Source organism: Bos indicus, chromosome 4 (assembly GCF_029378745.1).
Source record: "Bos indicus isolate NIAB-ARS_2022 breed Sahiwal x Tharparkar chromosome 4, NIAB-ARS_B.indTharparkar_mat_pri_1.0, whole genome shotgun sequence".
Taxonomy (NCBI): domain Eukaryota; kingdom Metazoa; phylum Chordata; class Mammalia; order Artiodactyla; family Bovidae; genus Bos; species Bos indicus.
Window position 1 is genome coordinate 113,432,614 of NC_091763.1, and position 16,677 is coordinate 113,449,290.

General features: G+C 45.4%; 1 protein-coding gene across 3 annotated transcripts; it reads right to left on the minus strand.

The window, feature by feature from the left end:
* Positions 1-4,210: 4,210 nt before the first annotated feature.
* Positions 4,211-12,092, minus strand: LOC109557781 (GTPase IMAP family member 1-like). 3 transcript variants are annotated; one of them, XM_019959300.2, is made up of 4 exons: positions 11,971-12,092; positions 10,197-10,285; positions 6,657-6,705; positions 4,211-5,510 (listed from the first exon to the last, which is right to left on the minus strand). In XM_019959300.2, exons 3-4 carry the CDS (start codon positions 6,697-6,699, stop codon positions 4,669-4,671), a joined length of 885 nt encoding a protein of 294 aa, XP_019814859.2. In that variant the 5' UTR covers positions 6,700-6,705; positions 10,197-10,285; positions 11,971-12,092; the 3' UTR covers positions 4,211-4,668. The 3 variants fall into 3 exon arrangements, with proteins under 3 accessions (XP_019814859.2, XP_019814858.2, XP_019814860.2); XM_019959299.2 differs by having other exon boundaries at positions 10,197-10,342; positions 11,971-12,065; XM_019959301.2 differs by lacking the exon at positions 10,197-10,285 and having other exon boundaries at positions 11,971-12,065.
* Between the last annotated feature and the right edge of the window lie 4,585 nt (positions 12,093-16,677).

Consider the following 16,677-nt stretch of genomic DNA (forward strand, 5'->3'; position numbering starts at 1 on the left):
CTAGGTTGGTCATAACTTTTCTTCCAAGGAGTAAGGGTCTTTTAATTTCATGACTGCAATCACCATCTGCAGTGATTTTGGAGCCAAAAAAGAATAAAGTCTTCCACTGTTTCCACTTTTTCTCCATCTATTTGCCATGAAGTGACCGGACTGGAAACTACTATCCAATCTGATCACATGGACCACAGCCTTGTCTTAACTCAGTGAAACTAAGCCATGCCATGTGGGGCCACCCAAGATGAACCGGTCATGGTGGTGAGGTCTGACGGATGTGGTCCACTGGAGAAGGGAATGGCAAACTACTTCAGTATTCTTTCCTTGAGAACCCCATGAACAGTATGAAAAGGCAAAACAATAGGATACTGGAAGAGGAACTCCCTGGGTCAGTAGGTGCCAAATATGTTATTGGAGATCAGTGGAGAAATAACTCCAGAAAGAATGTAGTGATGGGGCCAAAGCAAAAACAATACCCAGTTGTGGATGCGACTGGTGATAGAAGCAAGGTCTGATGCTGTAAAGAGCAATATTGCATAGGAACCTGGAATGTCAGGTCCATGAATCAAGGCAAATTGGAAGTGGTCAAACAGGAGATGGCAAGAGTGAACATCGACATTCTAGGAATCAGCAAACTGAAATGGACTGGAATGGATGAATTTAACTCAGATGACCATTATATCTATGACTGTGGGCAGGAATTCCTTAGAAGAAATGGAGTAGCCATCATGGTCAACAAAAGAGTCCAAAATGCAGTATTTGGATGCAATCTCAAAAATGACAGAATGATCTCTGTTCATTTCCAAGGCAAACCATTCAATATCATGGTAATCCAAGTCTATGCTCCAACCAGTAATGCTGAAAAAGCTAAAGTTGAATGGTTCTATGAAGACCTATAAGACCTTTTAGAACTAACATCCAAAAAATATGCCCTTTTCATTATAGGAGACTGAAATGCAAAAGTAGGAAGTCAAGAAACCCCTGGTGTAACAGGCAAATTTGGCCTTGGAGTATGGAATGAAGCAGGGCAAAGGCTAACAGAGTTTGGCCAAGAGAAACACTGGTCATAGCAAACACCCTCTTCCAACAACACAAGAGAAGCCTCTACACATGGACATCACCAGATGGTCAACACCAAAATCAGATTGATTATATTCTTTGCAGCCAAAGATGGAGAAGCTCTAGACAGTCAGCAAAAACAAGACCAGGAGCTGACTGTGGCTCAGACCATGAACTCCTTATTGCCAAATTCAGGCTGAAATTGAAGAAAGTAGGGAAAACCACTAGACCATTCGGGTATGACCTAAATCAAATCCCTTATGATTATACAGTGGAAGCGAGAAATAGATTTAAGGGACTAGATCTGATAGACAGAGTGCCTGATGAACTATGGACGGAAGTTCGTGACATTGTACAGGAGACAGGGATCAAGACCATCCCCATGGAAAATAAATGCAAAAAAGCAAAATGGCTGTCTGGGGAGGCCTTACAAAGAGCTGTGAAAAGAAGAGAAGCAAAAAGCAAAGGAGAAAAGGAAAGATATAAGCATCTGAATGCAGAGTTCCAAAGAATAGCAAGAAGAGATAAGAAAGCCTTCCTCAGCAATCAATGCAAAGAAATAGAGGAAAACAACATAATGGGACTAGAGATCTCTTCAAGAAAATTAGAAATACCAAGGGAACATTTCATGCAAAGATGGGCTCGATAAAGGACAGAAATGGTATGGACCTAACAGAAGCAGAAGATATTAAGAAGAGGTGGCAAGAATACACAGAAGAACTATACAAAAAAGAGTTACACGACCAAGATAGAGCCAGACATCCTGGAATGTGAAGTCAAGCGGGCCTTAGAAAGCATCACTATGATACTTTACCATTCGTGTAGAATGTTTGGACTGAACATGTGTTGTCAGTCCTCTTGGATATATACCCAGGAAGTGAAATTACTGCATCATATGGTAATCTATGTTTAACTTTTTGAGGCAATGCCAAACGGTTTTCTACAGCAGTTGTGTCATTTTACATTCCCACCAGCAGTGGACAAGGGTTAAATTTATCCACATACTCATCAGTATTTGTTATTTTTTCTCTTTTAAAAAAACCCAGGGAGTATGAAGTGGTATCTTGTTTTGATTTGCATTTCCCCAATGACAAATGATGTTCATTATTTTTTTTTCATGTTTTTATTGGCCATTTGTGTATCTTATTTGAAAAAACTCCTAATCAAATCTTTCACTCATTTAAAAATTGGATTATTTGTCTTCTTGTTGCAGAGTTGTAAGAGTTCATTATATATTCTGGATATGAGATCTTTATCAGGTTGGCAAATATTTTCTCCCATTCTTTAGGCTGTGTTTTCACTTTCTAGATAGTGTTACTTAATGAGAAAAGGTTTTTAATTTTGATTAAATATAACACCTGTTTTTCTTTGGTGCTTTTGATGTCATATATTAGAAACTGTTGTCTGATACATGGTCATGAAGATTTGCACTTGTTTTCTTCTAAGAGTTTTATAGTTTTAACTCATATTTAGGTCTTGGATCCATTTTGAGTTAATGGTTTTATATCATGCAAGATAAGCATCCAAATTTACTACTTTGCTTGTGAATATCCAGTGGTCCCAACACTATATGTTGTTTCTATCCATTAATTTGTTACAGACATTCTTCATGGCATTCTTTATCCTCTTGTGTATATCCCACATATATACAGACAGCTCTCTAGTGTTGAACTAGGCAATTACCTACCCTCTGGGATCCCTGGCATGTTCCTCCCCACATGCCCATCAGCTCAACCAGGGTCACTTAGGAACTTCCTAGCCTTCATTCCTTCCCAAAGCAGAAGCAAGAATCAGATGTTTCTCATTATTTGAGTCATAGATTAAAACTATCCATTGTTCACATGGGGCACTTTGTCATTCTATTTTCATCCTTTTTTCACATTTATTTTCACCAATCACCATCCCTTTTCTCAGAGGAGTGACAATGGCAGAATATTTCTCTGTTTACTCTAAGAGTGTATCGAAAAGTGAACAAGAAAAAAAGCAAGATCCCCTATTAGGACCTCTACTGAGATCCGCACACAACTCCTTAAACCAAAATGACCTTTGCAGCTGAGGAAATTTCAAGCCTCAGCATTGGGCATTGGTGTTCCTATTAGTGTTTGCAATGGCATCCATGCAGAGTTTGTGGGCCTCACAAACCCTCACAGGATTTGAGGGCCTCTTAGGATTTGTGGGCCCAGTTGTTGCAGATCATTTTTCCTTTTTACACATCTCTTTAGTGATCTCAGGGCTTCCCTGGTGGTTCAGCTGGTAAAGAATCTGCCGGTAATGTGGGAGACCTGGGTTTGACCCCTGGTTGGGAGGATGCCCTGGAGAAGAGAAAGGCTACCCACTCCAGTATTGTGGCCTGGAGAATTGCATGGGCTTTATAATCCATGGGGTCACAAAGAATCGGACACAACTGAGCGACTTTCACTTAGTGATCTGAGGTCATCAGTAGCCTGAGAATCTCTGGCTGGTAGGCAATAGGTAGAGGATACTGTAGGGAGAGACCTGGAAGTGCAAAGCTGTATTAGAGATGGGCTTCTGTTGGTGTGTGAAGACGGTGGTGTTGGGGATAAAGCAAATGTGAATAAAGAGATAGGGAGGCACACCTAGGACTGATGACACAGGCTAACCTGGCTCACTTACCTGTGCCAGACACCTGATTCTCCCAGGCATGCCTGGCACAGGGGTGACTCTCTACTCCATGATCATATCACCAGTTCTCAGCCCACAAAGACCTATTTGCCTTTTGAGATTCACACAAAATAAAATCTCCAATCCGCTTAAACCTTTAAATTTATCCCTGAATTGAAAAGCCATACCCTTGCTTACCCTGTGAGTTGGTCAGCTAGTGAGAAAACTCCTCCTTGGGAGGAGACTTTCTGAAGGACCTCCATGGGCCCTAGGGAACCAAGGCTCCAATGACAGTCTCTTTGGACGTGCAGAAACATCTGCATTCAAGCTGCTGGGGGGCGACAATCCCCTGCCAGTACAGAGGGCCAGGTCTGCACTAATGTCTTCCCTCCTTGCCATCACACACCTGAGTGAGTGTGTGGGTGCATGGTTGTTTGCCAGTGGGGTCAGGAATGAGACAGCAGCATCTGTGTTCAATGAGTATATGAAGTGGATGAAGAAACAGCTGCAAATACTGATTTCTTTCAACACAATGTGACTGTCCAGTACATTTATTTCTTCCATTCAGTTCAATTCAAACAAATGAATATGTACTCAGACTCTGCCCTGGGGCAGTTCTGCCCTTGGTTCACCGGGGAGTCCAGGGGTGAGAGGGAAAATGGTCCTCATCTGCTTTCAGGAGTAAAAGCAGTTCAGTGACAGGATGGAGTCAAAGGCAGTCTGAGGTCAGGTGGAAAACACCTAAAATTAACAGTGGCTGTTGGGCTCTGAGGAAAGGGGAGTTCAGGGACCACCAGGTAACAGAGGAAGGTTTCAGGTGGGAGATTTGCCTGGCACGCCTCTGAGGTTGGTAGATTAGGCGAGGTGAGGGAGAAAAGAAGGGAATGCGTGCCCTGAAGCAGCAGCGCACCTGAGATGACCGTGATTATCACTGCAAGGGACGAAGTGTTATTTACAATGTGTCAGGGCTGACCCACCAAAGGCATCAGGCAGCTACCTGCAGAGCAGGTACAGCAGGAACAGGGCGCCCAGCAGGGCCACCAGGCCCAGCTTACACCAGGTCTCCGGCGCTGCTTTGGGCCACCGCCACAGCCCGGCCAGCGGCCAGCGCTCCGACCACGACGGCGCTCGGGCGGCCAGTCGCTCCGCCACCCTGCGCAGCCTCTCCTCGGGACTCAGCCCGCCCAGGGTCTGCGCCAGGCGGTACACGTCGTTGGTGTAGGGGGCGCCGCCGTGGTCCCTCACCAGCTCCTCCACCAGCCCCATCAGCTCCCTGACCTGCGCCTCCCGCTCCCCGTCAGCCGCTCGGTTGTCGAAGGCGCAGCAGCGGCCCCCGCACTCGGCCACCAGCTCCCGGAGCGCGCGGTTGTCGGTGTCGCGCACGTACTGCTGCAGCGAGCCCCCGTCCAGGTCCTCCCTGCGGGTGAAGACCACGACGGCGTGCGCCGCGATGCCCGCCCCGAAGAGCGCCTTCACCCCGCGCCAGGCCTGCAGGTCCTGGGCGGTGAAGCGGCCGAGCTGGGTCACCAGGAGCACGGCGTGGGGCCCCGGGGCCGACAGCAGGTAGCAGCGGCCTCTCTCCTTGAAACCCGGGTCTGCCTGGGCGACCTCGGGGCTGAAGAGGTCCGGGGTGTCGAGGACTTCCACGTCCCACGAGGCCCAGCAGCAGCTCCCCGTGGCGCAGGCCCTGGTCACCGCTGTGGTCGCGAGCCTGGAGAGGAAGTGCTTCCGCTGGAGGATGCTGTTGCCCGTGGCGCTCTTCCCGGTCCCCGACCTCCCGGCCAGGAGGAGGCGCAGCCGGCGCTCCTGCAGGGCGGACCTGAACTCCTGGAAACCTGTGGGCAACGGTGGTCTGTAAGCTTCGGAACCTGAGAGCAACGTGTCCCGGTTCCTGGGTCTCCTGGACGCCTTGTGAGCAAAGGAGAACAGAGCGCTTCCACGGTTGTCTTTGGGACCAACCCTTTACTGGTTTCCCTTGTGGCTCAGCTGGTAAAGAATCTACCTGCAGTGCTGGAGACCTGGGTTGGATCCCTGGTTTGGAAAAATCCCCTGGAGAAGGGAAAGGCTACCCACTCCAGTATTCTGGCCTGTAGAATTCCATGGACTGTATCATCCATGGGGTCACAAAGAGTCAGACATGACAGCGACTTTCACTTTCCCTCTACTGAGTGACCTGGTGTGAGATTTGGGCACTCCAAGGGGGTCTCTATCCGTCTGTTTCTCCTCTCTTTGGCGTCACACATGCGCCTATAGGTGCTCCAGCAGCTGCTGAACCTCTTTCTAGAGGATGCGCCTTTGTAATACAGGCCATTACTTCGTCTGATATGATCTGTCATCCAGGCTATGCGAAGCTGGTCCTTCTTTTCCCTGCTGCCCTCCCACTGGGGAAAGGGGTGGGGCAGTGGGCCCAGCCGAGAGGGCTATCTGGAGTCCCATAGCCGGGGTTTGAATCATAGACCTGTCCTCTACCAGCCTTGTAACCCTGGGGAGCTGCTTAATCTAAGTGTTAAACCTCTTCTACACAAACGCAATCAATACTGTAGCACTGTCCTCATAGGACACTGTCAGAAAATAAGATGAGATCAACTCTCTTCCTTACCTTCCTGCCTCCCTCCTCCTCCTCTCTTGACTCTTAAACCTGCTGCCTAATAAGACACTTGTGTAGCCCTCCATCCTTGTTCCCTAACATCTTCTACCTGGTGAACCATGTTCCCTCTAATACACGACTTGATGCCCTCTACATCCACTTCTGTTTATTCATTTTATTTTGGAAATGGAGATACAGGTTAGTCAAAGAACTTGATATCTCACAGCAGGGTGGGGGTAAAGATCCAGATGAAGTGCCATCCCCAGGGCTCTTGCTGCTTCACCCCAGCATCAAGTCACCTCTTGGCTTCTCTTGTTCAGTCTTGAATTAGCCCATCCCCCTACCATCCAGGGTTCACACCTGGGGGCAAATATGCATTGAGACGTGTTCTTACCATAGGCATTTTCTTCATCTCTTGCCACCTTCCGTCCTCCCATGATTACCTGAAAGAGTCCCAGATACAATTTGTTCATTCACTCATTTATCAAATAAATGTAACTGCTTACAGTCTGTCAGGCCAGGTCTAAAATGCTGGTGACCCTACAGTGAGAAGGTCGTAGTTCCTGCCTTCCCTGGGGCATTGGAAAGAGATTGGAGGAAATGTTCAGCAAAGACATTTGGAGGAGCCTAGTCTGGGGTTGGGATGATGCTGTGAGAGCACCTGGTAAGCTTGACTTTGTCTTCTCAGGGCCCCCAAATGCAAAGAGCAGAGGGGAGATGATAACATTTACTCTGTGTCAAGACGAGCCCCTTAGCTGGTCTGGAAATCAGTAGGGCTTATTGTGGGGGCTGTAAGATACTGAGACCCTGGTCTTGAAGAGCATGTACAGCTTGCTTGCCCCCAGTCCCAGTGCAGAGGCAGTAGACTGAACACTGCCTGGTGTTCTGGCCAGCCTGCCAGGACTGCCCCCAGAGCACCTCCCAGCGCCCGATATCTTATTCCATCCCTTACTGCTCCCCTCAAAGGCAGAGGCCACCACTGCCAATGGGTAGGTGAGCACCAGGGAAGGAGCAGAGAAAGCTCTGTGGTCTGGCTCCAACTCTTTGGTTCCCCATCCTGCCTCAGTGTGTACCCCTTGGTACACACTGAGGAAAAAATGAAACCAGCTCAGAAGTGAGGCCCCAAGCCCTCAGGCCCTGACTATGACCCCAGCCAAGGTGAAGACAGTCATCAATCTGGGGGAAGATTAAGCTCCCTTAAGACTCCCGCTCCTGCCACTTGGCTTTTGACTCCTCCCACAATAGGGTGGCAACTGGTATGGAGCCTAGGAGAAGCCCTGGCTGGCACCTGGCTCTGGCTGTCGCCCCTCCGACTCCAGCCCTGCCTCCCACCGCTGCGTTGGCTGCCAGCACACCCTGGGAGAAGACACAGTCACCGCTCACTTCTGGTCCAGCTCTCCCACCAAAGCCACCAGGCACATGCACACTGCAAAGGGACACTTCCACGCAAGGACATGCCTTCAAGACCAGGATAGGTGACTGTTTCACCTAACTTCATAGCAGCAGACTGAGAAAGTTAAAGAAAATGAGAAACAGAGGCCTATATTTTAAATGAAAGAACAAGATAACAGAGACAAATAATTTGCCTGCCAAAGAGTCCAAAGCAACAGTAATGAAAATGCTAACTGAACTTGAGAAAACAATAGCTAAACACAGTGGAAACTTCAGCAAAGAACTAGAGAATATAAAAACCAGTCAGAGCTGACGATTATGATAACTGAAATGAAAAACGTGCTAGAAGGAATTCAGGCCAGCTGAGGTGACACAGAAGAACACATAAGACAGAAGAGTGGAAATCACCTAACCAGAACAGCAACAAGAAAACACGTTTAAAAAATGGATGATAGTTTATGGGTCCTCCAGGACAACATCAAGTGTACTAACATTCACGTTATAGGTAGAGACGAGAGAGAAGTGGGTCAAAAATGTGTTTGGTGAAATTATAATTGAAAAGTTTCCTAACTTGAGGAAGAAAACAGATATTTGGGTACAAGAGGCATGGGGCACCGCTGTCAGAATGGCTGTCATCAGAAAACAAGAAATAACACATGTTGGCAAGGATATAGAGAAAAGGGATCCCTAGTGCACTGATAGTGGGAATGTCAGTTGCTACAGTAATGGTAGAAAACAGTGTGGTGGTTCCTTGAAAAATTAAAAATAGAACTTCATATGATCTAGCAGTTTTACCTCTGGGTATATATCCAAAGGAAACGAAAACACTACTTCAGAAAGATGTATGCACTCCAATATTCATAGCAGCATTATTGATAATAACCAAGATAGGAAAGCAACCTAAATGTCCATCAATAGATGATTGGGTAAAGAAGGTGTTTTATATATACATGTGTATTGGCTTCCCTGGTGTTCAGACAGTAAAGAATTTGCCTGCAGTGCAGGAGACCTGGGTTTAATCCCTGGGTTGAGGATCCCCCTGGAGAAGGGAAAGGCTACCCACACCAGTGTCCTTGCCTGGAGAATTCCATGGACAGAGAAGCCTGGTGGGCTACAGTCCATGGGATCCTAAAGAGTTGGACACGACTGAGTGATTAACACTTTCATTTTTGATTCTCTCTTTTTTTGATATATATATATATATAATGGAATAATCCTCAGCCATAAAAAAGGATGAAATCTTTCCATTTGCAACAACATGCATGGACCTAGAGGGTATTACATTTACTGAAATAGGTCATACTTATTGCAATAAGTCATATTATGCTTATTGAAATAAGTCATATGAAAGAAAAAATGCTGTATGTTTTCACAATCTGAAAAAAAAAAAAAAAAAGTTGAATATAACAAAAGAGAAACAGACTCACCAGTACAAAGAATGAATTAGTGGTTACCACTGAGGACAGGGCTGAAGGGGGAGGCAAGATCGGAGAAAAGGATTAAGAGGTAAAAACTATTAGGTATAAAATTAAGATAAGGAATTCCCTGGCAGTCCAGTAGTTGGAGATTTCACTGCCAAGGGCAAGGATTTGAACCCTGTTTGGGGAACTAAATCCCAGAAGTCACAGGGTGTGGCCAAGAAATAAAAGATACAAAAATGTAATGTACAAAAAATATAGTTAATATTTTATATTAACTTTACATGAAGCATAACCTATAAAAAATGTCAAATCACTATGTTGTACACTTGAAAGTACTATAATATTTTAAGTCAACTGTATGTCAATTAAAAATAAGTAAACAAATAAGTCTAAGTACGATCTGTGTGCTAGAGAGACTGGGATGCTCCCCTCCCCCTCTTTATCCTCTTGCCCTCATATCTGAGGCTTCTCAAAACTCAAATTTGAGGTTTCTCAAAGTAAAGTGATTATACTCATTCAAACATTATTTAATACAATTAAACATTCTGTGATCAAGTTTGCCTGATCCCGTGAGCACCTGAACAAGAGAGCACAGTCTCTCCTCAGCCTACTTCTCCAGCCTCATTTCCAGTGAATCCCCGCCCACCCCCACCCCACCAGTCAGCCACTCCAGACACAGATTTCAGCACCTTTCCCAACCCACCTCGTGCTTTCCCTCCTAGGACCCTTCATCCCACCCCACATTTCTGCCTGAGTCCTGTCTGCTTTACCGTCCATTTCAAACTCTACCTCTTACAGATAGCTGTGTTCTTACAGATAGCTGTGTTCTCCCCCATTGGCTCCAACAACAAAGGAAAAGCAAAGAGAGGCTGGCTCAGTAACCCGTCTCAAAGAACTCAGAGGGCAGTTTTGTCTAAACTCAAGCCAAAGCTGTTTGCATTTCTACAGTATCTCTCCTGCACCCCCCACCCTCCAAAGCTTTCAGTAAAGTTTGTCCCAGGGGCAAATCCCTTGATGTGATTAGTTATTTTGTATCTAGAAATCAACAGGCTCCCTTAATTGACACCAGAGGTGAAATGAAGAAAGAGCTACAAGATTCACAACCAAGAAGAAGACTTTACCTGAAGCAAGGTGTCCCCTTCAAAGGTGGAAATGAGAATGTGTGCTACAGGAAATCCACAAAACTCTTGGGTATGCTGTTTGGAACTTCCTGCAAAGTTTGAAATGGAATTTGGAAAGTTCTTCTGAGGTTCTTAACAGCTAAAATCTGGGGTTACAAAGGTATACAGTTATTGGAAAAAGTAAAACTTGTACAATCCTTTCTTTTAAAATTTCAAGGAGTCAAGTTTTATTTAGTTAGTCCAGTACTCATTGAACCTGACATCTTTTGGAATTATTTAGGAGATTGTTAAAAATGTATGTATTTTTATCTTTTGCAATACTTTTTATTTTCTATAGTTCCTTTGATCTTATTGTCCATGTGCAATGTGCATTTTTATGTAGCTGCAACGCAATCACATACACTATTCACAATCTGTGTTTTTTCTTAATGTTATACACACTTGCCATATTGCTCCAATCTTTATTTTATGGCTGCAGAAATGCCATTGTGGTGATTCACAGTATATAAAAATGTGTATTTCTTAGATTTATATTCCTACATCTGTACTTAAAAATATTAAGTTCCCCTCCATGCCAAATTATTTTTAATCATTCAGCCCATGACTTGAGTTTTTCAATCAGTTATCCTAGTCCCATCCCTCAGTACACAGTTGCGATGAGGAAATTAACATGGTACAGCAGCCCGCAAAGTACCCAGTTTGACTTGGGGAGAAGATATTCAAGAGTCCCTGCAGGGCAAGGGGTGAAGGCCAAGTTCATAACCTTAGTTGTTTCCTGCACTATTGTGGATAGTGTTAAGGAGAGTGGAGGTTTTAGGAGAATTGCAGAATTTTCACTTTGTAACTTGTTCTGAGGTTAGCTTTCCTTATAACTCCCCAGCAGTACCTTTTGCCTGCGCTGAATATGCTTTTGGGGTGTGTTTGTTGACTTTGAAAATGTGTTTTGGTGTCTGCAGTAGTTCTAGCAATCGCCCTTCTTATTTACTAGGGGACTAGGGAAGGATAGGGGCTTCCCAGGTGGCTCAGTGGTAAAGAATCTTGCTGCCAATGCAGGAGTCACAAGAGACGTGGGCTTGATTCCTGGGTCAGGAGGATCCCCTGAAGTAGGAAATGGCAACCCATTCCAGTATTCTTGCCTGGAAAATTCCATGGACAGAGCCTGGTGTGCTACAGTCCAGGGGGTCATAAAGAGTCGAACAAAAGTGACTGAGCATGCACACATACAGAGAAAGAGAGAGAATTTAGTCCCACATAAGAGTATGTGCCTAGAGAAGGAAATGGCAACCCACTCCAGTACTCCTTCCTGGAAAATTTCATGGATGGAGGAGCCTGGTGGGATACAGTCCATGGGGTCCCAAAGAGTCGGACATGACTGTGTGACTTCACTTTCACTTTCAAGAGTATATGCATCATGTAGCATCACTGATTCAAGGAACATGAATTTTGAGCAAACTCTGGGAGATAGTAGAGGACAGAGGAGACTGGTTGGCTACAGTCCAGGGGTTGCAAAGAGTTAGACATGACTGAATGACTAAACAACAATAGGAGCATGTGCAACAAGAGCTGGAGAGTGATGCTTACCACTTCTGAACTTACTCTATTTGACACTCAAAACATCCTTACTAACCTATGCATGTGAAGTTACTGTTTCTAGGTCTTGCTTCCCTTTCTCATACTTACTAGAATGCACATGCTCGCTAGTCAGTTTCACATGGGCTCTTCCTGTTCCCCACAGGTCCTACTCCCGGACTGACTCCCTTTCCCTTACACTCACCTTTCCTGCAGAATTGGTGACAGGCTCTAACGTTAGATCCAAGAAGCTCCTGATCTGCTGCCTGCCCTTGGCTATGGGTGCAGTGACTGGTTTCCTCCCCACCAATGAGGAAGTCTCTGTGCCACTCAGAGCTCAAGAAGCTCAGAGAGGGGAGGGCCCAGTGGTGATGACTTAAAGAGACAGCAACATTAACCAGTGAACCGGTGGGTATGCAGTATTGTCCCTGCATATCCTATCCGATGCTGATTCCCTGGTAGCTCAGCTGGTAAAGAATCTGCCTGCAATGCAGGAGACCCTGGGTCAGGAAGATACCCTGGAGAAGAGATAAGCTACCCACTCCAGTCTTCTTGGGCTTCCCTGGTTAGCTCAGTCAGTAAAGAATCTGCCTGCAATGCAGGAAACCTGGGTTCAATCCTTGGTATGGGGAGGTTCCTGGAAGAGGGCATGGCAACCTACTCCAGTATTCTTACCTGGAGAATCCTCACAGACACAGCAACCTGGAGGGCTGCAGTTCGTGGGGTCACAAAGAGTCGGACATGACTGAGCAACTAAGAACATCCTATCCCATAGCTTTGGGCTATGGTAATGTTTTCCAAAGGTTTCTGTGACACCAGCATCTTGTCCCCAACAGGGGCTATAACATCAGTGAGGAAGAGCATTTTAGGTTTCTGAGATCTCTTTTTATTTCCAACTTTTGACCAATAATCTTATCTCCAGTTGTCTCTTGCTTTTTAGGTATTTTTAAATAAAATGGCCCCTTGAGTGTCTCCTAACCCAGGACAGGAATTTTTGAGTGAATAATGCCACAAAAGTGGTTCTACCTGCCAGGAACATCACCTTCTAGGTTTATTGAGACATAATTGAATGTAATATCATCTACATTTAAAAGCCATGATGTATTGATTTGATATGCTTATATATTGCAAAATGATTACCATCACAACATTAGCTAATATTTGCATCACTTCACATAATTACCATTTCTTTTTGGTGGTGAGATGTACTATCTTGGCAATGTTCAAGTTCAGTTCAGTTCAGTTCAGTCGCTCAGTCGTGTCTGACTCTTTGCGGCCCCATGAATCCCAGCACGCCAGGCCTCCCTGTCCATCACCAACTTCCGGAGTTCACCCAGACTCACGTCCATCTAGTCAGTGATGCCATCCAGCTATCTCATCCTCTGTCATCCCCTTCTCCTCCTGCCCCCAATCCCTCCCAGCATCAGAGTCTTTTCCAATGAGTCAACTCTTTGCATGAGGTGGCCAAAGTACTGGAGTTTCAGCTTTAGCATCATTCCTTCCAAAGAAATCCCAGGGCTGATCTCCTTCAGAATGGACTGGTTGGATCTCTTTGCAGTCCAAGGGACTCTCAAGAGTCTTCTCCAACACCACAGTTCAAAAGCATCAATTCTTCGGCACTCAGCCTTCTTCACAGTCCAACTCTCACATCCATATATGACCACAGGAAAAACCATAGCTTTGACTAGATGAAACTTTTATGGCAAAGTAATGTCTCTGCTTTTCAATATGCTATCTAGGTTGGTCATAACTTTCTTTCCAAGGAGTAAGTGTCTTTTAATTTCATGGCTGCAGTCACCATCTGCAGTGATTTTGGAGCCCCAAAAAATAAAGTCTGACACTGTGTCCACTGTTTCCCCATCCATTTCCTGTGAAGTGATGGGACCAGATGCCATGATCTTCCTTTTCTGAATGTTGAGCTTTAAGCCAACTTTTTCACTCTCCTCTTTCACTTTCATCAAGGGGCTTTTTAGTTCCTCTTCACTTTCTGCCATAAGGGTGGTGTCATCTGCATATATGGGGTTATTGATATTTCTCCCAGCAATCTTGATTCCAGCTTGTGTTTCTTCCAGTCCAGCGTTTCTCATGATGTACTCTGCATAGAAGTTAAATAACCACAGTGACAATATACAGCCTTGACGTACTCCTTTTCCTATTTGGAACCAGTCTGTTGTTCCATGTCCAGTTCTAACTGTTGCTTCCTGACCTGCATACAAATTTCTCAAGAGGCAGATCAGGTGGTCTGGTATTCCCATCTCTTTCAGAATTTTCCACAGTTGATTGTGATCCACACAGTCAAAGGCTTTGGCATAGTCAGTAAAGCAGAAATAGATGTTTTTCTGGAACTTTCTTGCTTTTTCCATGATCCAGTGGATGTTGGCAATTTGATCTCTGGTTCCTCTGCCTTTTCTAAAACCAGCTTGAACATCTGAAAGTTCACAGTTCATGTATTGCTGAAGCCTGGCTTGGAGAATTTTGAGCATTACTTTACTAACGTGTGAGATGAGTGCAATTGTGCAGTAGTTTGAGCTTTCTTTGGCATTGCCTTTCTTTGGGATTGGAATGAAAACTGACATTTTCCAGTCCTGTAGCCATTGCTGAGTTTTCCAAATTTGCTGGCATATTGAGTGCAGCACTTTCATAGCATCATCTTTCAGGATTTGAAATAGCTCAACTGGAATTCCATCACCTCCACTAGCTTTGTTCGTAATGATGCTTTCTAAGGCCTATTTGAATTCATATTCCAGGATGTCTGGCTCTAGGTGAGTGATCACACCATCGTGATTATCTGGGTTGTGAAGATCTTTTTTGTACAGTTCTTCTGTATATTCTTGCCATCTCTTCTTAATATCTTCTGCTTCTGTTAGGTCCATACCATTTCTGTCCTTTATCGAGCCCATCTTTGCATGAAATATTCCCTTGGTATCTCTAATTTTTTAAAAGAGATCTCTAGTCTTTCCCATTGTGTTGTTTTCCTCTATTTCTTTGCATTGATTGCTGAGGAAGGCTTTCTTATCTCTTCTTGGTATTCTTTGGAACTCTGCATTCAGATGCATATGTCTTTCCTTTTCTCCTTTGCTTTTCGCTTCTCTTCTTTTCACAACTCTTTGTAAGGCCTCCTCAGACAGCCATTTTGCTTTTTTGCATTTCTTTTCCATGGGGATGGTCTTGATCCCTGTCTCCTGTACAATGTCACGAACCTCATTCCATAGTTCATCAGGCACTCTGTCTATCAGATCTAGTCCCTTAAATCTATTTCTCGCTTCCACTGTATAATCATAAGGGATTTGATTTAGGTCATACCTGAATGGTCTCGTGGTTTTCCCTACTTTCTTCAATTTAAGTCTGAATTTGGCAATAAGGAGTTCATGGTCTGAGCCACAGTCAGCTCCTGGTCTTGTTTTTGCTGACTGTCTAGAGCTTCTCCCTCTTTGGCTGCAAAGAATATAATCAATCTGATTTTGGTGTTGACCATCTGGTGATGTCCATGTGTAGAGTCTTCTCTTGTGTTGTTGGAAGAGGGTGTTTGTTATGACCAGACGGCTGCGACCAGCACACTAAGCGCAGGCGGCTGCGACTGGCTCACTAAGTGCGGCAGAGAGGAGCTACCCCATGTCTGAGGTCAGGGGCAGAAGCCGAGAGGACCCCATGCCCGAAGGTCGGGGGCCAAGAGGAGTTACCCCAAATCCGAGGTCAGGGGCAGCAGCCAAGAGTGCCAGGCTGTGATGGCGCAGGAACGGCCGAGAGGAGCTACCCTGCATCCGAGGTCAGGGGGGGCAGCCAAGAGGACCTACCCCGAGTCTGAGATCAGGAGCGGTGGCTGGGAGGACCAACCCCACGTCCAGAGAGCCATGGCTGTGCGGGTGCAGGAGGGCCTAGAGGAGCTATCCCACATTGAAGGTCAGGAAGGCCCATGGTGAGGAGACACCCCTCGTCCAAGGTAAGGAGCGATGGCTGCACTTTGCTGGAGCAGCCGTGGAGAGATAACCCATGCCCAAGGCAAGAGAAACCCAAGTAAGGTGGTAGGTGTTGCAAGAGGGCATCAGAGGGCAGACACACTGAAACCATACTCACAGAAAACTAGTCAATCTAATCGCAGTAGGACCACAGCCTTGTCTAACTCAATGAAACTAAACCATGTCTGTGGGGCAACCCAAGATGGGCGGGTCATGGTGGAGAGATAGGACAGAATATGGTCCACTGGAGAAAGGAATGGCAAACCACTTCAGTATTCTTGCCTTGAGAACCCCATGAACAGTATGAAAAGGCAAAATGACAGGATACTGAAAGAGGAACTCCCCAGGTCAGTAGGTGCCCAATATGCTACTGGAGATCAGTGGAGAAATAACTCCAGAAAGAATGAAGGGATGGAGCCAAAGCAAAAAGAATACCCAGCTATGGATGTGACTGGTGATAGAAGCAAGGTCCAATGCTGTAAAGAGCAATATTGCATAGGAACCTGGAATGTCAGGTCCATGAATCAGGGCAAATTGGAAGTGGTCAAACGAGATGGCAAGAGTGAATGTCGACATTCTAGGAATCAGCAAGCTCAAATGGACTGGAATGGGTGAATTTAACTCAGATGACCATTATATCTACTACTGCAGGCAAGAATCCCTCAGAAGAAATGGAGTAGCCATCATGGTCAACAAAAGAGTCTGTAATGCAGTACTTGGATGCAATCTCAAAAACGACAGAATGATCTCTGTTCATTTCCAAGCCAAACCATTCAATATCACAGTAATCCAAGTCTATGCCCCAACCAGTAACGCTGAAGAAGCTGAAGTTGAACGGTTCTCTGAAGACCTAAAAGACCTTTTAGAACTAACACCCAAAAAAAGATGTCCTTTTCATTATAGGGGACTGGAATGCAAAAGTAGGAAGTCAAGAAACACCTGGAGTAACAGGCAAA